Below are 23,815 nucleotides of genomic sequence, written 5' to 3'. Positions count from 1 at the left end.
GAGATATTAATTTATTCCAAAATATTGCAACAAATGGGGGACAACATTAGTAATTTGAAAAGCCTCAAGTCCAAACATTGAAGATTTCAAATTCAATCTTGTGCGATTTAGTTATATAAGTTACATGTAAATGCTTTTGAAGCTATACTTTGTTTGCTCTTGAACTGTGAATTTTAAACCATGCCATTAATCAGCACCTGTTATATTAATATCCTGAGGAACCCAATTTGGAAAATAGATATTTTTACAGGTGCAGAGCATAAAAGAGGTAGGTCTGAATGCATACAATGTGATGAGACGAGTATACTCTTAACTGTGTGTTGAATGGTTTAATATTTATGAGAGAAGGTAAATTAGAACAAATATTTTCATATTATTGCCCTCTGGCATAATAATAATAATGATCCTTGCATTTGATATAGTGCTTGATAACGTCTTCGAGATGGCTCAAAGTATATACTGTAAAGTGAATTGGCTGTATATGTTATGCGCAAAACGCAGCAGGCAATTGCGCACAGCAGTGTCCCACAAACAGTCATGGATTGAAGTGATCAAATTATTATTTTTTTGAAGGAATTGTTGCCCCTAGAAAAGCCAATTGACTAGCACCCGGGTTCCTACTAAACGGAGGCATGTGTGTGGAATAAGGAAACTTCCCCAAGACTTTGCCCTGCCGGGAATTGAACCCAGGTCTCTCGCTTGCGAGGCGAGAGCTCTAACCACTGAGCTACAGGACTGCAGTAAGGTAAATGAGCAGCATTTGAACTTTTCAATTAGGAAAGGAATGTTTTGAATGTAAGATGGCTTCACTTCCTGCATAGAGTTCAACCATTTGGGACTAGAGATGAAGCTTCATGTGGTGACTTTATTTTGCCTCATTTTCCATTGACTTAACAAGTGTTAATTCCACTCTTAATGTTTATACCTGATAATAAAAAATTGTTTACTACTAAAACAATTAGTCAACAGTTGACAAATTTATCATCGACTAAACATTTTTAATTATACATGCAATGAGACAAATTAGATAAATGAGAAAATTCAGTGTTGTCAACATTCCAATCAATGAATTAACCATCATCAACACCTTCATATGTGGAGCTCAAGTAAGTCAATTATAATGAGACTGAAGGGAATATTCCAAGCTGTAAAATGCAATGCCACTACAAAGTTACATTCATATAGTGCTTTTCATGTCGGGAGGATGTCCCAAGGTGCTTAACAATCCAGACTTGGCATCCGAGCTGGCAATGGGAACCGAGAGGGGTAGGGAGGGGAAAGATGAGCAAAAGGCAATGTTGATCAGTAAATTTACCAACCTTGAGCATTTCTAATGAGATTTATGCCCCAATGAAGTTTTTTTTAATGTAGCTTTGTCTATACTGAAACAATACAGTATGACTTACATTTACGTTTTTACAAATCGCCCTTCAACATGGACATTTTTCAACTAGCACATCCTTTAGTGACTAAATCATAATGAACCGTTGCTACAAATATTATATTAAGAAGGTTATCAGATCTGGAGCTTTAGGATCCATTTTTTAAAGGATGTCTATTGATACAAAGCTTTCTAGAAATAGCTGCATAAGAAATAATCTGATACTTAGCAGTTGTTCAAGAGAGAGGGATAGTAATCATCCAAATTCAAATAGGGTGAACTGTATAATAATGATAAAATATGCACAATGCCAGATTGACCGCGGCTTGTCTAGAATGCATGTCTCTAGACTTATGGACCTGTTTTCTTCACTGCAGTACATCCTGAGGTTAGAAGGAGAAAATAAAGCCATTCAGGAACAAATAAGGCAGTTAGTAAGTAGATACATTTTGATACAAATCTATTTAACATCTCTATTCATATCAGCAAACTTCTTCATGATCCTGCTTCACTCTCCAATCTCCAATCTCCTCCATCCTTATTCTCCCCAAATTCCTACACTCTCTATTCCTGTCTTCAAAACCGTTTGAAAACATCTCCTTGACCACGCCTTTGTTCAATGCTCTTACGGTTTCCCTTCCTCCGCCCTAGGATCTCTGTGAAGTGCTTTGATACATTTATCCTACAAATGGGTGTAAGATGCTTTATAGTTTATTAAATGCAGTAGTTTGTGGTAGATGCAAAGTGAGATATGTATCTGTATCAATCATTCTCAATGCTACTGTCTGCAAAGCTGGGCTGCGCATTCAATTTCCAGTACGGCGATAAGCAACTTTTTAACAAGTGTCTTCTACAAAGAAGTAGGTCTGGAGTCCATGTCCTCTCCTCCACCAGACCCCACGAGCACATCCTCGTTCAGCTCCATTGGCTCCCCATCCCCTGGCAATCGAATTGAAGATCCTCTTCCCCAAATTCAAATCCCTATATAACCTTATCTCACTCTACCTCCTGACCGCCTGCTCCCTTCACTCGGCTAGCATCAGCTTGATTCATGTTCCCCACCGATCCATCCCACCACCGACCAGCGAACAAGCTTTCCAAAATTTTGTTCCTGCTTTCCGTTTCACTCCTTCCTCCCGCTACCCCCCTTTCAAGTCCGCCTAAGGTCTATCTTTTCAATCGCAGTTTTAGTCATCTTTCTCCTGCTCCACTTTCCTCAGCTTGTGTGATGCACTTTGAGATGTCCCACTGACGTGAGAGGCATTGTGTGAATGTAAACCCAGCCACTGTCAGATTGGGGAGTGGGTTATTTCCTGCAGTCAAATGCTAGAGCGACAGTGGGGCAAAAACAGCTCTTTCAGCCAATGCGTGATTAGATCCTACTCAGTCTGCATATAATAATAATTCTTGCATTTGATATAGCGCCTTATCACGTCTTCGAGACATCTCAAACTGCTTAAAGTGTATATTTTATGGGCGAAACTCGGCAACCAATTGCGCGCAGCAGTGTCCCACACAGTCGTGGATTGAGTGACCACATTTTTTATATTATTTATCAATGTTGTGTGATCTTGCTTTTGTTTTAATTTTGATCAAGAAACGGAATCAGAACAGAAAGGTGAGGAACCTGCAGATTCAATTGGCTCAGGCCAAGCAAGATGCTGCCCTAACTCTGATGCAAGCAAAGGAGAGTATTCAAGAGCTGGAGGAAATGATTCAGCTCACTAGGGGTCAGTATAGTCAGTATAATAATGGGCAACAGCCTCTGTGTGTAAGTACATCTGCTCCTGCTTAACAAGGCTTGTTAGGACTCTGCCACAGGCTCCTGCTGTCTTGTGTCTAAACCTGTTGAGAGTCAACTATCCTTGCTGACTATTCGTGGAAACAAACATTATGATTGCATATCTTTTCCGTGGTGCTGTCAGGATCTTTTATGTAAGGAAGGTCAGATGATGATTTCAGCCAGCAATGCAAATGAAAATCATCCTTGCATTTGATATAGCGCCTTATCACATCCTCGAGATGTCTCAAAGCGCTTCACAGAAAATACTGTAAAGTGAATTGACTGTATATTTTGTGGGCAAAATGCAGCAGCCAATTGCGCACAGCAATGTCCCACAAACAGCCGTGGATTGAGTGACCAATTTATATATTCTTTGAAGGAATTATTACCCCCGAAAAAGAGATCCGCTAATCGTAACAACCAGGTTCCTACTTACTGCTAGGTAAACAGAGGTGTGTGGAGTAAGGAAACTTGCCCAACCTTTCGTACTGCCGGGAATCGAACCCAAGTCTCTCGCTTGCGAGTCAAGTTAACCACTGAGCTGCAGGACTCCAATGAGTGTAAAATTATTAAGAAATCGACCTAAGAAAAAAAATTTAAATAGGAAAATGAAAATACAAATTGCTAAAACAGAAAATAGGACAGAAAATATTTTTAAGAATTGAGGAAATCAAATATAAAATCAAATTCTGCATACACAGAGTGAAGCCTCATTGTTTTGCAGTGGTTAAGGTCTGTATTATGTTCAGTGCTATAACAGGGTGCTTCCACATGAATTACGCTTGAGCACTTGAGAAAATAATCCTTAAAAACCCTTGCATTTGATATAGCGCCGTCTCACATCTTCAAGGCATCTCAAGATGACTGAATTTTTAGGTGAATGCAGCACACAATTTCCGCACAACAACATAATAGTAATACAGTACTCACATTTGATATAGAGTCTTATCACATCGTCGAGATGTCTCAAAGCGCTTCACAGGATATATTGTAAAGTGATGTTGTTTTGTATAAATGGAAGCCACTTAAGCCGGATATATCAGGGCCGGCCTTTAAGTCTGACTTAAGCAGAGTCCGAGACTAACCAAAGTTTCCTTTGCTGAAATGCAAAATTGTTTTGTTATTTGGGCCCTTCATTTGCCGCAATATAATACAATGAATTTGTCATTTGTCTTGGACTGGCGAATACTAACATAATGCGGTGCCTGGGTATATACAAAGCTGAATCAGTTTTTCAGCAGTATGAGTCAAAGAATGTTGATGCAGCTACCAACATACACTTTATTAAGAAAATTCACCCTAAATTTTGCAAGTCAGGGGTCAAACAATTAACTGTGGTCTAATAGTAATAATAATAATCCTAGCAGTTCATCTAGCATCTAATCACGTCTTTAAAACATCTCAAAAGGCTTCACAGCATTTACTGTAGAGTGCAGTGCCTGTGTTTATTGTAATGTTGAGTCAATTTGCAAACAGCAATGTCCCACAAAGAGCCATGAAGTGAAAGATCAATTTTATCTGGGGAATTGCTTGGTAGGACATCAAAAGAAACTTCCTTCTCTTTGCAAATAGTGCCATTTGATCTTTAACGTCCACTTGAAGTGCTCTGGGAAGCTACCCTACACGAGAGGCGCTATATAAATGCAAGTTGTTGTTGTTGAACAGGCAGATGGGACATCAGTTTAAAATCTCATTTAAAGAATGATACCTCCAACAATGTAGCACATCCACAGTACTGAATTAGAGCGTCAGCATAGACCATGTCAAAGTCCTGACATGTTGGGCTTGAACCCACAACCTTCTGACTCACAGATAGGAGTGCTACCAACTGAACCAGACTGACACCTTCATTCATAAAGCTACTGTTGAAAAGCAATGTGACAAATTATGTCCTGCAATAATGTCAGAGTTCACAGCCTGGCAAAATGCCATTTATAACAGTGAATGTAGGAAGCCAGCATTTGCTCTTAAATCAAAAGCAAACCTAAACAAAGGATCTGCCGACCACAAAACATTGTGTACTGCAATAAAGAATCTTGGGGTGCATTTACAAGGTCAGTCAAGCAAAAGAGGAAAGCTGTGAGACTTTTCATAAACTCTACAAACCACTTGAAGCTAGTGAATAGTGCTGAATGAATGCACTGAGGCCTTGGATGAAGTAGCGTTGCTCACAGACAGGTTGCAGGCCATACTAGCCAGCACAGTAGCTGATGATTCCTTCCAGCTGGCTCCCCCTCACTTTCTAAGTCCCTTTGGTAATTCTCTGGATCAAGGGGGAGCTCTGTAACCACTTAACATGGGTAGTTGGAGAATACATTTAAATGTTACTGATGCAAATGTAGTCTATTTCTTCACTGAAAGTTCATTGCAAAGTTGAATGCAAAGCAAACAGGCTTTTCTGTTGTATGTAAAATAGCATTCCACAAAAGTGCAGCATTTATTACTGGGATTTCTTGATAAGGAATCCAAGCCACTCAAATGGTTACTGCTTCCGGTAACAAAAAGAACAGCATTCCAACTGACAGAAAGGCTGTTTCGACCTGGACTAGGTCTGTAGTGAAGGTCTTGCAGGTTAACAGGAATTTGAACGGGATTACAGATGAAGTAATCCCAGCCCACATCACAGAGACAAATGACGTCCTCGCTCTCTGTGACCAAGGTTCCCTCTGCCTCCTCGTGCTCCTGGACCTCTCCGCTGTATTTGACACAGTTGACCACGAAAACCTCCTCCACCGCCTCTCCTCCCTCATTCACCTTAGTGGGACCGTACTCAAGTGGTTTGATAGCTACTTAACCAGCCACCAGAACTTCATCTCAGGCAAAGGTTTTTCTTCCTGCCCCGCCCGGTCACCTGCGGTGTACCCCAAGGCTCCATCCTTGGCCCCCTTCTCTGCCTCATCTATATGCTCCCTTTCGGTGATGCCATCCGCAGACATGGGGTCAACTTCCACATGGATGCACATGACACCCAAATCTTCGCCTCCTCCTCCAGCTCCAACTCCCAGTCCTCTGATGTCCTGTTAGCTTGTTTGACAGACCTCAAGGCCTAGATGAGCACAAATTTCCTGCAGCTGAATGTCAGCAACTCCTCAACTTCTCCGGGCTCTCCCTCAGACTCTCTGAACCAGTGGGTAACTTAGGCGTCAGGTTTGATCCTTGGCTTTCCTTTCTACCCCACATCGTTCCCTGACAAGGACCGCTTTATTCCACCTCCACCACATTGCCCGCCTCCATCTGTACCTTGCAACCGACGTAGCTGAAACCCTTGTCACTTCCTGCCTGGACTATTCCAATGCCCTCCTCGCTGGTCTCCCCAGCTCCACCGTACACAAAATTCAATGAATTCAAAACTCTGCCGGACGGATACTCACTCGCACAAAACTCTGTACCCCCACCACACCAGTCATTTCCAGGCTCCACTGGCTCCCAATCACTGAACGGATCAATTTCAAGATTTCTGGAACTTTCTTCCTCAATCCCTCTGCCTTGCCCCCTCTGCCTTGCCCCCCCCACTTTCAAATCCTGCCCAAACACCTTCCTTTTTGATCGTGCTTACAGTCACCTCCCTCTTCCCCTGGCTCATTGTCAGACTCTGCCACGGTCAAGCCCCCTGGGACGCTACCCCGCATTAAGGGCGCTATATAAATGCAAGTTGTTGTTTCAAAATACCCCCAAATTAGACCCCACATTGTGAGTAAATCAATAATTTCTGTTGCGGGTTTTTAGTCTATGTTCCTCGAATCTCATATCTTCAACATGACCCCATGCTGCCTGTGTCTGAGGACATGTGTGCTGAAAATGTGGACATGCAGATTGTTACATTTATTGCCCTTCTGATGTTTGCAGATAAAAGAATCAACGCAAGGGGTTGCAAAGGAGACCTTGGCATTGACACAGAGCCCAGCAGTGAGCACGTGGCTGAAGATAAAAGTCACATACGACTTGTGCTTGAGCTGTCCAGCCAATTAGCTGAACAGCAAGAGAAAATTCGCCTTCTGGAGAGGAGCTTACAGGAGAGAGATGAGCAATTGCGAGCACTTGAAGCACAGCACCCCACACAACCAGCTGGGGGAGCTTTGGGACCCAAAATGCTGCAGACTGACTTACGATCGTCACCCGGCCACAGAGCCTGTTCTACGGTCAATGGTCAAAGGGTAGCAGTGTCACTTGGGACGGAATGCGTCTCTTCACGCAAACCACCGAGTGGCAGAAAGGCCAAGCGCAGCCCGATGCTGAGGCTCAAGGAGGTTAAAGATACTCATTCAAAGTTGCTGGAAAGTAGCACATCACCAAATAAGATGAGTGACTATGCGCTTGTTTCATCCCCGAGGATAGGATATCCATGACAACACATGAGACGGATGTGCTGGAAGGCATGATTAGCAAACTGGAACAAGTGCCAGTTCCAGAGCTCAGAAGATACACAATATTAACCAGGAAATACCACAAACCACAAAGCTTTGGCGTACCATTATACAGCAATTAAACTGCAATGCAAGAATCGTGCGACTATGGGTGTCCTGAGCAGTGCTGTGTTTTAGTGGGACCATAGGGAAAAAAAGTTTGTATTTCTGTGGTTTCTATACAAGAAAAAGAAAATTATATTATTTCAAATGGTTATAAAATGTATGTACTTTTCATCTCTTGATTTAAATTACCAGTATTAAAAGTGGGAGTTTGCAATAAGCTTGAAGTGTGCATTACACTGGGTAAAAAGAAAAGGGAGCATTCTTTATTAATGCAGTGATTCTGTCCATCTAAAGTTACTGCCTATTACAATCGGCCATTTTAGTCTCTGATTTCAGCTGAGAGCATTAATGTTTGTTCTGCAGTTTGCTGCTTCTTCTAAGCAGCATCCACATCGCAAATTGCTAACTATTCGGTGTCAAAATAAAATAATTGAGACCAGAGCAAAATTCCTCTTTTCCTGGCTTTTGTAACCCCAGCACCTTGGACGCAGACAGAACCCATGGCCGCAGTAGCAGCTGCCTTGTTCTGAACATGAGATGCTGATGTAACCTTGGTGTGAATCTCAGTTCACCTGTTTATTACCTTCAACAGCTGCTTCCCCACAAAGGAGTTTTTGTGGACCATCTTTCACAACATTCAGAATTAATTGCTTTCTTCGGTTTGTGTACTAGGATTTATTTAACTTTGAGCCACACATACACTGACGTAAAGCCACTGATACGTTTTCTTGTGGCAAATGGCTCTGACAACCAAGGGCAAGGTCTGGTCTCAGGGTTGTCCCACCGTGTTCATAGAGCATGTTTAACATTTTTTGTGGAGCTGGTCTAAAATTTTAATTTGGTGACTTGTTCTTCCGTCGATAGCAGAGTTAACGTTTTGCAAATCTGGAGCTTGTGGAACCGCAACACCAGACGACCACTTCTCCAGAGCACCAGAGGTTCCAAATTCCATGTGGACTTTACTTATGATGGCTGATGCAATTTAGGGAGTTAAATGGAAAACAGGTGTTAATTGAACACGCAAGATTTCAGTGGCTGTTTTGGGGCAATACAGTGGGCCTGTCCAAATCACTTAAAAAGCTTACGTTTAGGGTGGATTGTTTATTTTTTTCCAGCTACAACCAAACCGTGTGCAATATATATATACGCATATACGGCTCTTTGGAACAGTGAAAACCTGGTGAACTCAAAACAATTCTGAGAAAGATATGCTTGCTGGAAAAATGGATATGCAGAACAAACAAAAGACAAGGGACAATAGTTAGATTCAAAAATCATTATTTTAAAATAAAATCTAATAAAAAAATGCCATATTTACATCCCAAATGATGTGCCTGCATCAGTGAGCTATGTGGTGTTTCCTTGAACTATCTCCCAATCACTAACTTCTCTGTGTCCTCACCAGCTTGACTCAGTACATTCAATATCTGTATGAGAGGGAGAGAGCGCGGGACCCTGAGGTGTATCCCCAGAACAGAGAGGTAGAAGGCGGAGTTCAATGGCCTCATCCTCTCACCCCAGGAACATCTCGAGCCATTGCCTTATGAAGGTGACTGGCTGTACCACTACACTTCTTACCTTCTTTCATTCCTCACCTCTGCCCTTGCTCAGTGATGTCCTGGCTGGTAAACTACTACAGCTCAATCAGTGTCTGGTTGGGAAAACCAGGGCAACATTTCTGAAGTGACCCTTTTTTTGGCTAGAACCAAAACAATGGTCTGGGGAGCCACAGTTTAGGACAGAAGCAGACAGGGTTGACTCAATTCTGAGATTTCAAGCATGTCATCTTGGAGCCAGCTCAGCCCTAAGGAGCCCTGCTTACCATCCTTCCCCCCACCCAGAAAAAAAGAATATTCAAAATGAAACTATTCAAAAAGAAAAAGCAATTGATCTTGGTTTCTTGTCGAATAATCCCCCAGATTAATTTACTTCATAGCAGTTCGTAGGACTTTGCAATGTTCTCCCACAAATATAGTGACTACACTTAACAGTAATTACTGTAAAGTGTTTTGAGATTTCTCAAGGTTATGAGGCACTACGTGAAGATGGAAGGATTATTTATTGTTAAAGTCGAGAACTGTCAAACTGAAAGTCAGATCCTCCTATGACATAATGTTTCCTGACAGAGAGTAATGGGAGGAGGGGAGATTTGCTCTTTTGTGCAGTTCGGAGAGTACACAAAATCTACAGTAATTTCATTTTACAATATATTCTGTGAAGCGCTTTGAGAAGCCTCGAAGACGTGATAAGGTGCTGCGTCAAATGCAAGGATTATTATTATTACATATGCAATACAATCCCCTAGGAGACAGTAAATTGGGTGAAACATGCCTTTAGGATTTTTAAGTCTTTGGAAGGGATGTTAGCTTGATGGGTTGAATGACTTTCTTTTGTGCCCTGATTTATGATGATCACTTCCTAGAATCTCCCGTGTTATTGACAAAGACTTCGGAAATACAAATTTCTGAAAGCTTTGCAAAATCCAATGGTGATTTAGTCACTCCTGGGCTTGTTCTCGCTTGTCGTATTTCATATTTATGACTGTGGCATGACTGGAAATATTGCTCAATTATTGTCAAGTGGATAATCGATCATTTGGCAGTAATGCTACTTTCAACAATACTGTCTCTTCAACAAAGATGTCAACTGATGTCAGCCAGTGAATTCAACACAAAAGTCATTTAGCCTGTTATTAGAGTGCAGAGAACATTAGGTTCACAGGCAGCCTTGCATTTTCTGGTAGTTTAAGCCCAGTACACTGCTACCTCTGGACGATCCAGGTTTTATTACCGCCAGTGTCTTAAGTAAATATGTATGTTACCTTTGCTTTTCAGGTTTATGATGTGTTTTGCATTGCAAATTAAGTGAGTTATGAATCACGATGAGGCAATGTAATTAATGTTATTTAAATAAGGCTGCTTTTCTGCGCATGTTTCATGAGTCTATTTAAGATTGCAGAACTGCACTGTTCTGAAATGACCTTTCAGAAACAAATACGATGACGTATTTAGTGGAGAGAGGAAAAGGAATGTTTCAGATAAGCCATTATTATTATTATTATCAACAAGAATATATTAATGAAGGCAAGACCCAAAGGATAAAAGATGCGACAGAAAAATTCCAAGAACTGTAAGGGGCTTGCTCCTTACCATGTGGTCAGCAAAGGTTATGGAATGGGGCCAAGTTATATTAAGGATCAAATGATAGGAGCCAGATAAAAGTAGCAAAGATAAAACACAGCAAGTCAATCCAGTTGCATACAAAGAATATGAGTGTGAATACCCGACCACACTTACAGTCACAGTCCCACTGTACAACAACAACTTGCAGTTATATAGTGCCCTTCACGCAGGGTAGCGTGGAGTCCTGTAGCTCAGTGGTTAGAGCACTCGCTTTGCAAGCGAGAGACCAGGCAGGGCGAAACCTTGGGCAAGTTTCCTTACTCCACACGCCTAATAATAATCCCTCCAAAAAAACAAAACAATAATAAATTGGTCATTTTCAATCCATGACTGTTTGTGGGACACTGCTGTGCGCAATTGGCTGCCGCGTTCGCCCACAAATATACAGTCAATTCACTTTACAGTGTGTTCTGTGAAGCGTTTTGGGATGTCCTCCCGACGTGAAAAGCGCTATATCAAATGCAAGGATTATTATTATTATTATTATTAGCGCTCCTGAGTGCTTAATGAATTGAAGAGTTGTTCAACTAAACAATCCCAGCTCTGGCAACCTTAAGGAGCCCCTTCTTACTGAAGTGTCAGCAAATAATAATAATCCTTGCATGTGATATAGTGCCTTATCATGTCGTTGAGACATCTCAAAGCACCTCACAGAATATACTGTATATTTTGTGAGCGATGGATTAAGGTTGAATTAGCTCTGAGACAAGCATGGCAAAGCCAATCAAGTCCACAGTGATCCATGGCATTGTTGTTCCATTCATATACTACTTTTCACACTGGCTAACATTTCAAAGCACTTCATAGACACAGTGATAGACACCAAACAGGCAGGTTGGAGGAGGCGTCAGGTAACTGCAATCCAGGTTGTAAAGGTAGGTCTTCAAGAGACTTTAAAAACGCATAGAGAGAAGGTGAGGTGGAGGGAATTGGGGAGGAGGAACAGAGGTTAGGTGATAGTGTCTAAAAGCATGTATGCTGATGGTACAAGCAATTCATTGAAGCCCTGAGTTTGCCGAGTGGAGGAGGGGAGCAACTGAGAGAGGCTGAGAAGGTCACAGAGGTCGGGAGGGCTGAGGGTGAGGATCTGGAGGGATGAGATAGGAGTGAGATATTTGTGGTCGATAAGGAGTGAGGCAGATATATGTGATCTGTGAATCTACATTTTTATTCATTGAGAGACATTAGCATATAGTAGGAGGTTTCAAAGCCACCTGAGCTAGTTGCTTTGCAAATAAATCAGGTTTGCCAGCTCTGCATACTTAAATCATTGGAAATGATAAATGGGGAGAGATGTTAAAATTAAATGACTTTATATCCAATCTCCTGTGCTGGCTTGGTAATGGGTGGGGAAACCTGTTTCTACGGCAACTGCAGTGGGGCTTGGGAGTTGCTCTTCTTTGAGAGGCTTATCACATTTATTTTACTGTGGAAATGGACACTCCCTTTTTTCCATCAGGGTGGTTTGATATTCAAACAATGCAGTATTTTGGTTTCAAAACACATTTTTAGTTTTCTGTCTCTCCCAGGATACCTTTGGAGTTACTTTATTTCCTGTTGACTGGCCTGACTGAAAATAGTGGTCATTAGTGATTCATAGAAATCCTATTCTATCATCACTGTTGCCTAATTGAGTTGTGTAAGAAGCTGCTGCCTTCTCTTGATTACTTACATTCCCATCTACACATATGCCATTTTATATCACAAATGACTAGACCCTGTCAGGAGCTGTACTCAGCTGATATTTTTCTCCGTAATGATGTTAATTCCTATTCATCTAATCGTTGTCTTGGGTGAGATCAGCCAAATCAATACAGGCAACTAATTAAATTCAGATTAATCCGCATCTGTATTATGAGGGTGACACAATGCAGTGAAGTGTATTGCCAGACATACTGTCCTGTATATGAGATGTTCAACCAAGATCCCATCTGCCTGTTCAGGTGGATGTAAAAGACCCCAAGTTAATTTTTGAAAAGAGAAGAGAGTTTCTCCTGGTGTCCTGGCCAACAAACCCCTGCAAATAAAGTAGGTCACTCACTTCATGGCTGTTTGTGGGACATTGTTGTGTGCGTATCTGCATATTGATCATCATGTTTGCCCACAAAATACACAATCATTATATTTTATTTTAAAGTATGTCTTGTGAAGTGCTTTGAGACATCCCCCTGATGTAAAAAGCACTGTATTAAATGTAAGAAGTTTTTTTATTACTCAGTTTCAATGACCTTCCTAACTGAACCATCGGAGTAGAGACAGTTTGGCTAATTAATTTTTAGTTCCCAAAGGATAGAATGAGAAATAAACATTTAGCTTCTTCTACAGACCTCATACAATCTGCCCTTTCACTGACTCTATCACACTCTGATCTGAACAACATTTTATGAGAGTGAACACATGAACATCAAAAGCCAACTCAGCTCAAGTTTGGTGGTTTTCAGTGGCACTTCAGATTTTACACTCCTAACCTTGGTAACTCCCTCTTTCTCCCTAATTCCCATCTCCATCTCCCCTTTTCTCTACCACCGATCACCTACCCTTCTCCCTTCTTCCTTGCTCACATCCAACCCCATCTTTGTACAATGCCCTTTTTTTTGATCAACCAGGTGTCTAACACTATGCTTAAGAGTATTCAACCCAAGCTGAAGATTGCATGCATCCCACCTAAACATAGGAATTCCAGAGATAGATTATTGGAACAGAATGTGCATTCTCTTCCTGGAGGAATGCATCCTGCTTATCTAATTCTGAAAAGTATTAGGCGAAGGTGCCAAAGCGTGGGGACCCCAGAGTGTGTGTTGGGGTACTGCTGGAGTCTAATCAACTAAAACTGCATAGCTTGCTATTGAGAGAACTGCCTGGTAAGCTTTCCCACTGCTTGTCCAGCTAGGATCACACTACCCATTAGGGCTTTGACATAGGGTTAACAGGAGTTGAGTGGGATGACTCCCTGCCCCAGTGACCGATCTACCCTTCCAGCTCCTGCCAATGAGCCATGCTGGCTGTGCTGTCATCAGCAGTGCCTGGAATACTGCGGATCCTCCTGGCTCAGGAACTGGAATACCGAGACTGCCACGGAGAGTTGGCTCGATTCTGACATTCATTTGTACAGTGCTCCAAGGTATTACTCTGCATGAAGAGCAATAAATAATGTAAGTTATTCTATATATTACTTAAAACAAGGCCTGTTAAAGATCCAATGGCACTTTTCAAATAGAGAAGGTAATTTTTTGCTTGGTGTCCCGGCTAACAATCCACCAAATAAATATGGAAAACCAATCAATCACTTCATGGTTGTTGTGGGACATTGCTGTGCACAAATTGTCTGCCATATTCACCTAGAATTACATTAAAGTCATTACACTTTACGGTATATCCTGTGAAGCGCTTTAGGACACATTCTTGTTTCCTTTAATTGCACAGGCCTTTGGCCAACCTTCTTTGGCTAAAACCCAGTTTGGTTTTAGGTAGCAAGAAATACATATTTCCATTAACAATAATAATCCTTGCATTTAGTATACCAACTTTCACATCAGAAGGGCATCCCAAAGCGCTTCACAAGATATATATCTTGTGAAAACAAAAACAGAAGTCGCTGGGAGCACTCAGCGGGTCAGACAGCATCTATGGAGAAAAGAAAGTGAGTCAATGTTTTAGGTCCACGAACCTTCGTCAGAACTGGCGGATGTTGGTAGGGAGGGACTTTTAAGGGCTAACAGTGGACCCGAAACGTTGACTCACTTTCCTTTCTCCATAGATGATGCCAGACCTGCTGAGTGTTCCCAGCAACTTCTATAATGATAATAATCCTTGCATTTGATATAGTGCTTTTCACATCTTCTAGATGTCCCAAAGTGCTTCACAGAATAAACTGTAAGTGAATCGACTATATATTTGTGGGCGAAATGCGGCAGCCAATTGCGCACAGCAGTGTCCCACAAACAGTCGTGGATTGAAGTGACCAATTTATTATTTTTTTCTTGAGAGATTATTATTAGGCGTGTGGAGTAAGGAAACTTACCCAAGATTTTGCCCTGCCGGGAATCGAACCCGATTGAGAGGCGAGAGATCTAACCACTGAGCTACGGGATTTCTGTTTTTGTTTTCAGATTTTCAGCATTTGCAGTATTCTGTGTTTTGTATATATCTTGTGAAGTTGTGTGACTGTGTAGTTTTTGGACGAACCACAAAATATTTAACAATTAACATTGCTGCAGTAGATTACATGTAAGTCATATTCATTTGCACACATCAAAGTGACTCCTGTTTGGTTGTTGGAACAATTATATGAATTCAACTATATCAAGAATCAACACAATCAAATTTCTTTTAGCTTTGAACTGGCAATGCCCTCATGGAAAGATATTTCACGGCACTTTCTTGGTTTGGACAGAAGGAAACTGTGGAATTGCCAAGTCTCAGACTTAGCAGGTGAACTGATAATGTGTTTTAACACAATTCAAGCCCTCAATCCCATGTACCTTTAACAAGGTGAGAAAATGTTTGGCAAAACCCTTTTTCTGCTGAGGGCTTTTTGCTCTTTAATGAACTAAACCTTTGCAAAATGAGTGTGGAGATTAAATGGAAAAACACTATTTGGTTTTTAAGATGGCATTTTTTGCCCAATAACAATTTGTCCAGAATTAATGCATATTTTGTTGAAGCTGCAATTACTCAGGGGGTTATTCTGCTCCACTAGGTGCACGTAGCAAATCCCTTGATGTTTCTTATGATGATGGGAAATCCCATTGTAAGCGCACATCAAAAGATTTTCTACACTCAGAGAATGGAGCAGAATAACCCCTTCAGGGAGATTACAGTTCATTGCAATTGTATTGCAGTGGTTATTCATCTTAGTCACTGTCGCTTAAAGCTCACTGAGGCATCTGTGTGCTGTCAAAAGTGGTGTAATCAACAACAACAGCAACAACAACAACAAAAATTGCATTTACATAGCACCTTTCACTTTGGGAGGACATCCCAAGGCACTGGACAATAAACAATGCACGTGAGCTAGGGGCTGTAGTCAAGAGGTGTAGGGGAGCAAGGGGGGTATGGGTGGGAAGATGACCGAGGTGTGGTCAAAGAGGGAGGTCTTGAGATTGGCCTTGAAGGTAGAAAGGGAGGGGGACGAGGTGAAGAGGCTCTGGGATGGAGTTCCAGATGGTAGGGCAGAAAGGCTGAAGGCCCGACCGCCAATGGTGGAGTGGGCAGGGCAGGGAATGTGAAGCAGGTCAATGCCAATTGAAGAGCATCAAAAAGGCAGAAGTTGGCCTAAGCCTACAAATACACGATTACTGCACTTTACAGAAAATCCTGTGAAATGCTTTAAGACATTTTGACACCATAATAAGTGTTATATTAAATGCAACAATATATTATTTTCCAGTCCGCAACGAGCTCCACATGAGAACAAACTATGTTGTCTTGCTGAGAAGCAAACTGCACACATCTGAGTTAAACGCACTGCTGCATATATGCATTACATGAACAACAAAATAAATCTCAAGTGGCAAGTGGGTGTTACATTGCTGTCCTTGTGATGTGTGCCCTATTACACCTGTCTTTTTGCTCGGTTTTGAAGAGCTGGCTCCAGAGTCTTTGAATCACAGCTTCAGACCCAACTTCACCTCTTAAAGAAACAATAGGAATTTTGTTTTGAAAAAGAAAAGAACAAAGCCAGTGACATTCATCTGTTACTTGGCAGTCAGCCCCCATTCAATTTTCTTCCCATAAACGTTCTGGTGAGATCAGACTGACAAGGACAACATAGTTATGGGTGCAGCCTGGGAATTGGCTCAAACCTGCATGTTTATATTCAAGGTATCACATACCACTTGTACAAGAATTAAATGGCAGCTTCCTTTGTTACTTTTAGGTTACAAATGCTCATTCTCAACAGTTGCATGGATAGGTGCAATCAGTTGCATCCAAAGTTATTGCGCATTGCTTCTTTGGTTGTTGGAGCGTCAAACTGCACTTTGTTTTTACCCTTGTCATGCCCCTTAAAAAGCTTTCTTATACCCACTCTTGGTCTTCTCTGCTCCAATGAGAATCCAGTTTAACCAGCCTCATAATAATAATCCTTGCATTTGATATAGCGCTTTTCACGTCGGGAGGACATCCCAAAGCGCTTCACAGAACACACTGTAAAGTGAACTGACTGTATATTTGTGGGCGAACGCGGCAGCCAATTGCGCACAGCAATGTCCCACAAACAGTCGTAGATTGAAAATGACCAATTTATTATTGTTTTTGGTTTTGGAGGGATTATTATTAGGCTCTGTGTGGAGTAAGGAAACTTGCCCAAGGTTTCGCCCTCTGCCTGGAATTGAACTCAGGTCTCTCACTTGCAAAGCGAGTGCTCTAACCACTGAGCTACAGGACTCCACAATGAGAGCGAGTGGGTGAGAAAGAGAGGACAAGAGCGTGAGAGATGGTGTGCGTGTGTGTGTGTGTACGTGACAGGCTGCGTGTGAGAAATAGAGAGAGTGTGTGTGAGAATGTGAGCGTGTGTGTGAGAGTGTGAGCGTGTGAGAGAGAGTGTGAGCGTGTAAGAGAGAGAGAGAGAGAGGGAGGGATAGGAATTGGGGTGTAATGCCTCTCAAACTCCAACGCTGTCACACAGCTCATGTGACCACAGAGAATTTGGCGTGGATATTCTTAAGCATGGTCATGTGTTTCCACGTTTGTCAGACTGGCCAAAAGAAAGCATGGAGAGTGATAGACACCTCAAACTATCCCTGCACAGATTGTGTACCATTTATTGAATCAAATGACTTTCAAAAGCAATGTGTTTGACCAATGTATGAAGCTAATGTAACATCTGTAAGTCCTGAGGAATGGGCACCTCTATCAACCATGCACCATTTTGAAATTGATGAGAGTTTGAGAATTGATTGACCACATCCACTGTGCACCTTTGTTTGCAGTGTTTAAAACCAGTATAAATGATAGTGCAGAGTCAGATATTTTAGTACAGTTTTTCAGTAATACATTGCCCCAAATAAAATTGATCACTTATTCCATGGATATTTGTGGAACATTGATGTGTTCAAATTGGCTCTAGCGTTTATCCACAAAATACATTGTCACTTCACAGTGTATCTTTCCTGTGAAGTGTTTTCAGACATCTCAATGACATGATATATTGAATGCATGATTATTATTATTATGTGTGGCCTAACACATGTTGCTGAGTCGTGGGATGTTTCATCTGCAGTCAGCTCATACCATTACATCCAGCCTGTGAGTGCTCAATGTCTATTATCAAATGTATTCATTCCTCCTATTAACAACCAATGTCTGATATGCACAAATATTCACATGAAAGTAAAAAAAGAAGAATAAAGATAGAAGAATATTACTAATCATGTTTTTAACATAATAATAATCCATGCATTTGATATAGTACTTTTCACATCTTCTAGACGTCTCAAAGCGTTTCATAGAATATACTGTAAAGTGAATTCACTGTATATTTGTGGGAAAAATGCAGCAGTCAATTGCGTACAGCAGTGTCCCACAAACAGTCGTGGATTGAGTGACCAAATTTAATTTTTTTTTCTTGAGGGATCACTATCCCCGGAGAAGCGATCCACCAATCGACTAATAACTGGGTTCCTCCTTACTGCTGGGGAATCAAAGACGTGTGTAGTAAGGAAATTGGCCAACATTTCGCCCTGCTGGGAATAGAACCCAGATCTTTCGCTTGCGAGGCAAGTGCTCTAACCACTGAGCTGCAGAAGCCTGAGAAGTGAAACTGACAATTCGGGGTGGGACGGAATCACTATGTACAGTACTTTTATAATGTTGCCAAGTTTGTGTCTTCTCTCTTTACAGGAAGGGCAGTGGGGGAGTGGAGTGCTGGTTTACGTCTACAGTGTTGTAACCCATTCACCCCTGGATGTCTGCACTGGTTTAGAAGTTATTTCAGGTGTTTGTTTGACCAAAAATATTAATAACAAGACATGGATCTCTCAGTTTTAATGACAGATGAGCTCTTGCAACACTTTTGTTCTCCGTCAAGCGCTCTGGGTCACTACCCTGTATGAGGGGTGCTATATAAATGCATGTTGTTGTTGTTGTTTGGTTGAAAAATTTAAATAATGCGCATGGTAGACTTCACCCAAGTTGTCCAAATGAAATTTGTAAAGAATTTGTTTTGCTACATTAATGAAGGGTGGCTTCATCCCGCTTGCTGCAATGATTCCAGTCAGTTTGTTTTAAGGCAAAAGCAAAATTTTCCTTTTAATCTGTTTACAATCATTTGCTGTCATTTTTCCTCTTTAGGTAATTATACATGTCAGAAAGAGCCTTACAGTAAGCCGCTGTTCAGGTCCGACAAATTACAATATTGTGCTGCCTATTGCTCAATGTCTCCACAGACCGCAGCCTGACCGTGGACAAGAGCAGCAACAGTCTCAAGCCCGGTAGGACAACAATGTACCAGGAGCAGACTGGTTACTGCAGACTGGGAAACAAGTGCATGAGGAGCTGATTCCCCTCTTATTCCAGAGAGTTCTGCAGTTGGGTGTTACAACTTTCTATTATTAGACACAGACATTAGATATAGAAAAGAACTGTTATTTGTTTTATCTGTTTAAGTCGTGCAGGTGGCAGCACGTATTCTGTTGAGTTTGCCTTTGGACAACAGCAGGTACTTCACATTCCACACAGTAAAGGAATGTCACTCAGTTACACACGTATTGCAGTTGACCTCAGTGCTCCATGAGCTGAAGAGTGTCAGGGTTTCTGTTCCTGATTGCTATCCAGTTGTCCATACCCCGACCAGTGACAGAGGTAAAAGACGATTGCCTCGCCTTGCAACCTTTAGGTGAATGTTTGGCTGGTTGCAAAACCTGGCTCAGCTTCTAGCTCCACTGCTGCGTGGAAAGGACCTGTGTATGGACATCAATGGCCTGTTTTACTCATGGTCTTAGCCTTCAGACAATAACAACAAGATTCTTGTTCTAAAGGTTAAAATTGTGCAGAGTTGTGGAGAATTCTTAAATTCTTATATTCTGCCTTAATTTGGAAGCCACTTTTTCCTTAAAAATAGCGGAAAAACATCTTTCCATTTCAGATTGAATTTAAGAATTTTCCAAATTTCTGCATGAATTTAAATTCTAAAACAAAATATTCTGATGGCTAAGACCATGAGATTTGGGGGTTTCAGCTTAAGGCAGGAACAGGTTTGGCTGAGATGTGACCTTCCCATAGAATAATGTCTCAAAGGGCTTCATAGTGGCAGCAAAATGCAAAATACTGCATGGAAATCCGAAACAAAAACAGAAGTTGCTGGGAACACTCAGCAAGTCAGGCAGTATCTATGGAGAAAGGAAAGTGAGCCAACGTTTTGGATCCATGACGTGAAACGTGCTGATGAAGGGTCGTGGACCTGAAATGTTGACTCACTTTGCCAGTGACTTCTGTTTTTGTTTTCATAGTGGCAGCCTTGGACAGAGAGAGGGGAGGAGGAGGTGACCGTAGGTGCAGTTGAATAGGTAGGTTTTAAGGTGGGATTTAAAGATAGATAGAGGGGCTGAGGTGGAGGGATAGAGGAAGAGAGTTCCAGAGGTTAGAGGCTCAGTGACTGAAGGTGATGTCAACCAAAGAATGACTACTACCACAACATACCTTCAGAGGAAGAAAGCAGAAGAGGGAGAGAAAATTCGCAATAGAAAAACCACACATTCGCAGGTCCATTGTTTGCATTTGGTTAAAAAACATATTTTTATCATATTTTGTTTCAAAAAGTGATGTCAGCCCCAGGCAAGCTGTAGTTCCAGTTTGTCTCCTTTTGGCAGACGGTGAAAGAGAACAATTAAGAGACATCAGTTTTAAACTGGATGCTTTGAAAAATTCTATTGATGCAAAGAGCCTGTGGACAGGCCACACAACAGCAATGTTGTGGAGAGCAAACACACCTGGAGGCTCAGGTACGTACTCACAAAAATTCACAAAGTACAAATTATAGCTTGTTTTACAAGTATAATTAGCACCAGGTTCACTTGGTTAAATATTGTACTTCACATTAGAGTGCCAATTCACCTCAGTTTATTGCAACATTTCAACAAAAATAAGTCACGTATTTAGCATCTAAGGAAGTATCCATAAACATTTAGATGCACTCAAAATATCACACTAAATTCAATTAAACTATACGATAATAATATAATAATCCTTGCAACTTGGTATAGCGCTTTTCACGTCTTCTAGACGTCTCAAAGTGCTTCACAGAATATACTGTAAAGTGAATTGACTGTATATTTGTGGGCGAAACGCAGCAGCCAATTGTGCACAGCAGTGTCCCACAAACAGTTGTGGATTCAAGTGACCAATTTTATTATTGTTTTTTTCTGAGGGATTATTATTAGCAATGTGGAGTAAGGAAACTTTTCCAAAGTTTCGCCCTGCCGGAAATTAAACCCAGGTCTCTCGCCTTTTGTTACACTTTTGCCACACTTTTGTTAACTTTTAATCTGAATTGTTTGTCATGCCTGTGCACAACCTTGGTGTTTTGTTTGACCTTCAGCTCTCCTTTAATCCTTTCATCTGATGTCTGACTGTCCACAATCCTGCTTCTCCATAACATTACCCACCTCTACCACTACCTCACCTATGCAACTGAAACACTAAGGAATTAGGTAAGCAGGATGTGTCCCTCCAGGGAGAGAGTGCACATTCCACTCCAACAATGTATCTCTGGGATTTCCATGTGTAGATGGGTTGCATAGAATTCTCAGTTTGGTTTGGATAGTCTTAAGCATGGGAATGTGGTTCTGTATGTGTCAGACACTCAGCTGACCCCCAAAAAATCTGTGGGTCCATCACCCCATCCTTACCCAGCTCCAGTTGGCTCCCTAACTCCCAGTGGATCTCACAGAGAGCAGGGAATTTCTTTTGTTGAACTGATCAATATTCTTTCCTTATCCAAATTCATTCTAATATGTTTTCAAATCCCTTCATGCTTTGGAACCTCCCTACCTCTCCGACCTGTTTACCCCCCAACCCACAATGCGCTGCCTCCACTCAACTGGCTCTGGCCTACTGTATGTCCCCTGTGTCCTCCCTTCCACCATTGGTGGCTGCTTTTCAGCCACTATGCCCCGAAACTCTGGAACACTTCCTCTATCCCTCCACTTTGGCCCCTTCTTCCCCATCTGCAGATTGCACCTGAAGACCTTCCTATTCAATCATGTCTACGGTCACCTCCCTCTCCCCCCAGCTCAGAGTCGTGCTCCGCCACTGTCAAGCGCTCCGGGATGCTACCCTGTGTGAGGGGCACAATACAAATGCAGGTTTTTGTTGTTGTTATTGTTGTAATACAGATGAATCCATCATTTTTGTCTGTGATAACGCAGCTGCTGTGTTTACCTGCATAATAGTCACTACCTTTTGAAGTAAGTCATTGCGTTGGGAAGCTTTAAGACATTTTGCTATGATAAGGCACTATATTAAATGTACATGCTGCACCATATTATCATCCCTCTACTTTCTGTGAGAGGGTCTATATAAATGCAAGTTGTTGTTATCCCTAACAAACACTCCAGCACAACAATCCAGGGGCGAGCAGTGCACTGGTGACACAAGATCTGCTTTGGGCCCAAATCCAGTGATGGAATCAGAGAGAGTGTGGTGGAAGGGAGGGAGAGGCAGCACACCCACAGTCACTCTTGTTGTCAACTGACCTTGTCCCCACATTTAACAAGGACATGATAATTATCACCAGATTTTATTTCAATTATATGACATTCGCAGTTTTCTCTTTTTTCAAAGATTTTTGAATACCTAATCCTCTGCAGGATTTGGTAAACAGGATGTATCCCTCAAGGGAGAGAACGCATTCCATTCCAGGCGTAGGTGGCACAGTTATGTAGAACTCTCTGTCTGGTTTATTTGCTTTTAAGCATGGTGTTGGGTTTCTGCAGTGTCAGTCACCCGGTTGACCAAAGAAAAGCTGTTCACAAAGGTGAGCAAACAGACATATAAAATCAATTATGATATTTGGGAACAATCTACAGGTGCAGACTGCACCCTATATCTTATTAACACATCCCAGCAATTTTCACCCGGTGTCTTCATTGTATGTTCTGAAATTAAGCATTTCGAATGGATGTCACAATCACAGTTTTGTATGAAACATTAAACTGAGGCCACATCTGCCTGTTCAGATCCCCTGGCATTATTCGAAAAAAGAGGGAGTTTCTTCCGATGATCTGGTCAAAAATCCCTCAAATAAAATTGGTAATTCATGCCAAGAAGAAAATCGTGTGTGAGACATAGCTGTGCGCCAAGTCCCACACACGATTTAGCCCTTAGCCCTAAGTAACATTTCACATTTAGTGTAAGTGTGTAGTAAAGTTACCACACACAGGACATTCCAGGCATTTGGGATTCTTTGACCAAAGCACAGTTTATGGGGATTTTTGGAATATCTCCTGAAACGTTGCTGAAGGCAGCGATAGAGGGGTAGGTGCTATGCTGATGTTATTGTATGGCTCACCACAGAAGAATTGTTACAAATGATTCCATGGTGTGAGTGGTAAGAAAAAGTGATGATTGATTTTAAATCTGTTGATATCTGAAGCTAAAACTAAAACAGCTTGCATTTCTGTTTTAGTTTTTCTGCTGCTCACATTGATGACCACATGCTAAAGCATTACATGCTTTCTAATTGCAACCAAAGCCCTTTGCAAAATAATTCAAGGGTTCAAAGGAGTGTACTATGCAGTTCTGAAACCCGCTATATAATCATCCAAATGACGAATTGCTTTTCATTGATATGATTAAGCTTCTCCCTGCAATTAGCTACAGATTCCCAAGCCCACAAAAAACAGAGGAATGTTTAACTTGCAAGAAACCAAAGAATTTCAGAAAGAAAAATTAAAGTTCTCCTGCACTGTTTTCACAGGATGACAAGATTGGTTCAGGTTTAGATTTAGATGAAGAGACCCTTCAGCCTATCTAATCTCATCCTAACAAATACCTGCCCTGC

At 41.5% G+C, this 23,815-nt stretch overlaps 1 protein-coding gene across 2 annotated transcripts in view; it reads left to right on the top strand.

Annotated features, from left to right (window-relative positions):
- LOC103178049 overlaps nucleotides 1–7,941 on the top strand; it is a 33,355-nt gene extending 25,414 nt beyond the window's left edge. For both annotated transcript variants that reach the window (XM_007892539.2, XM_007892538.2), the window contains 3 exons: nucleotides 1,759–1,815; nucleotides 2,979–3,111; nucleotides 7,011–7,941. In XM_007892539.2, the coding sequence (XP_007890730.1) occupies nucleotides 1,759–1,815; nucleotides 2,979–3,111; nucleotides 7,011–7,510 (690 nt within the window). In that variant the 3' untranslated portion in view covers nucleotides 7,511–7,941. The remainder of the gene's footprint in view (nucleotides 1–1,758; nucleotides 1,816–2,978; nucleotides 3,112–7,010) is intronic.
- The last annotated feature ends 15,874 nt before the right edge of the window (nucleotides 7,942–23,815 follow it).

This window comes from Callorhinchus milii, unplaced genomic scaffold (genome assembly GCF_018977255.1).
Source record: "Callorhinchus milii isolate IMCB2004 unplaced genomic scaffold, IMCB_Cmil_1.0 Scaffold32, whole genome shotgun sequence".
In the NCBI taxonomy this organism is placed as follows: domain Eukaryota; kingdom Metazoa; phylum Chordata; class Chondrichthyes; order Chimaeriformes; family Callorhinchidae; genus Callorhinchus; species Callorhinchus milii.
The sequence above is the reverse complement of the archived record's forward strand: the minus strand, read 5'-3'. Positions and strand labels throughout refer to the sequence as shown.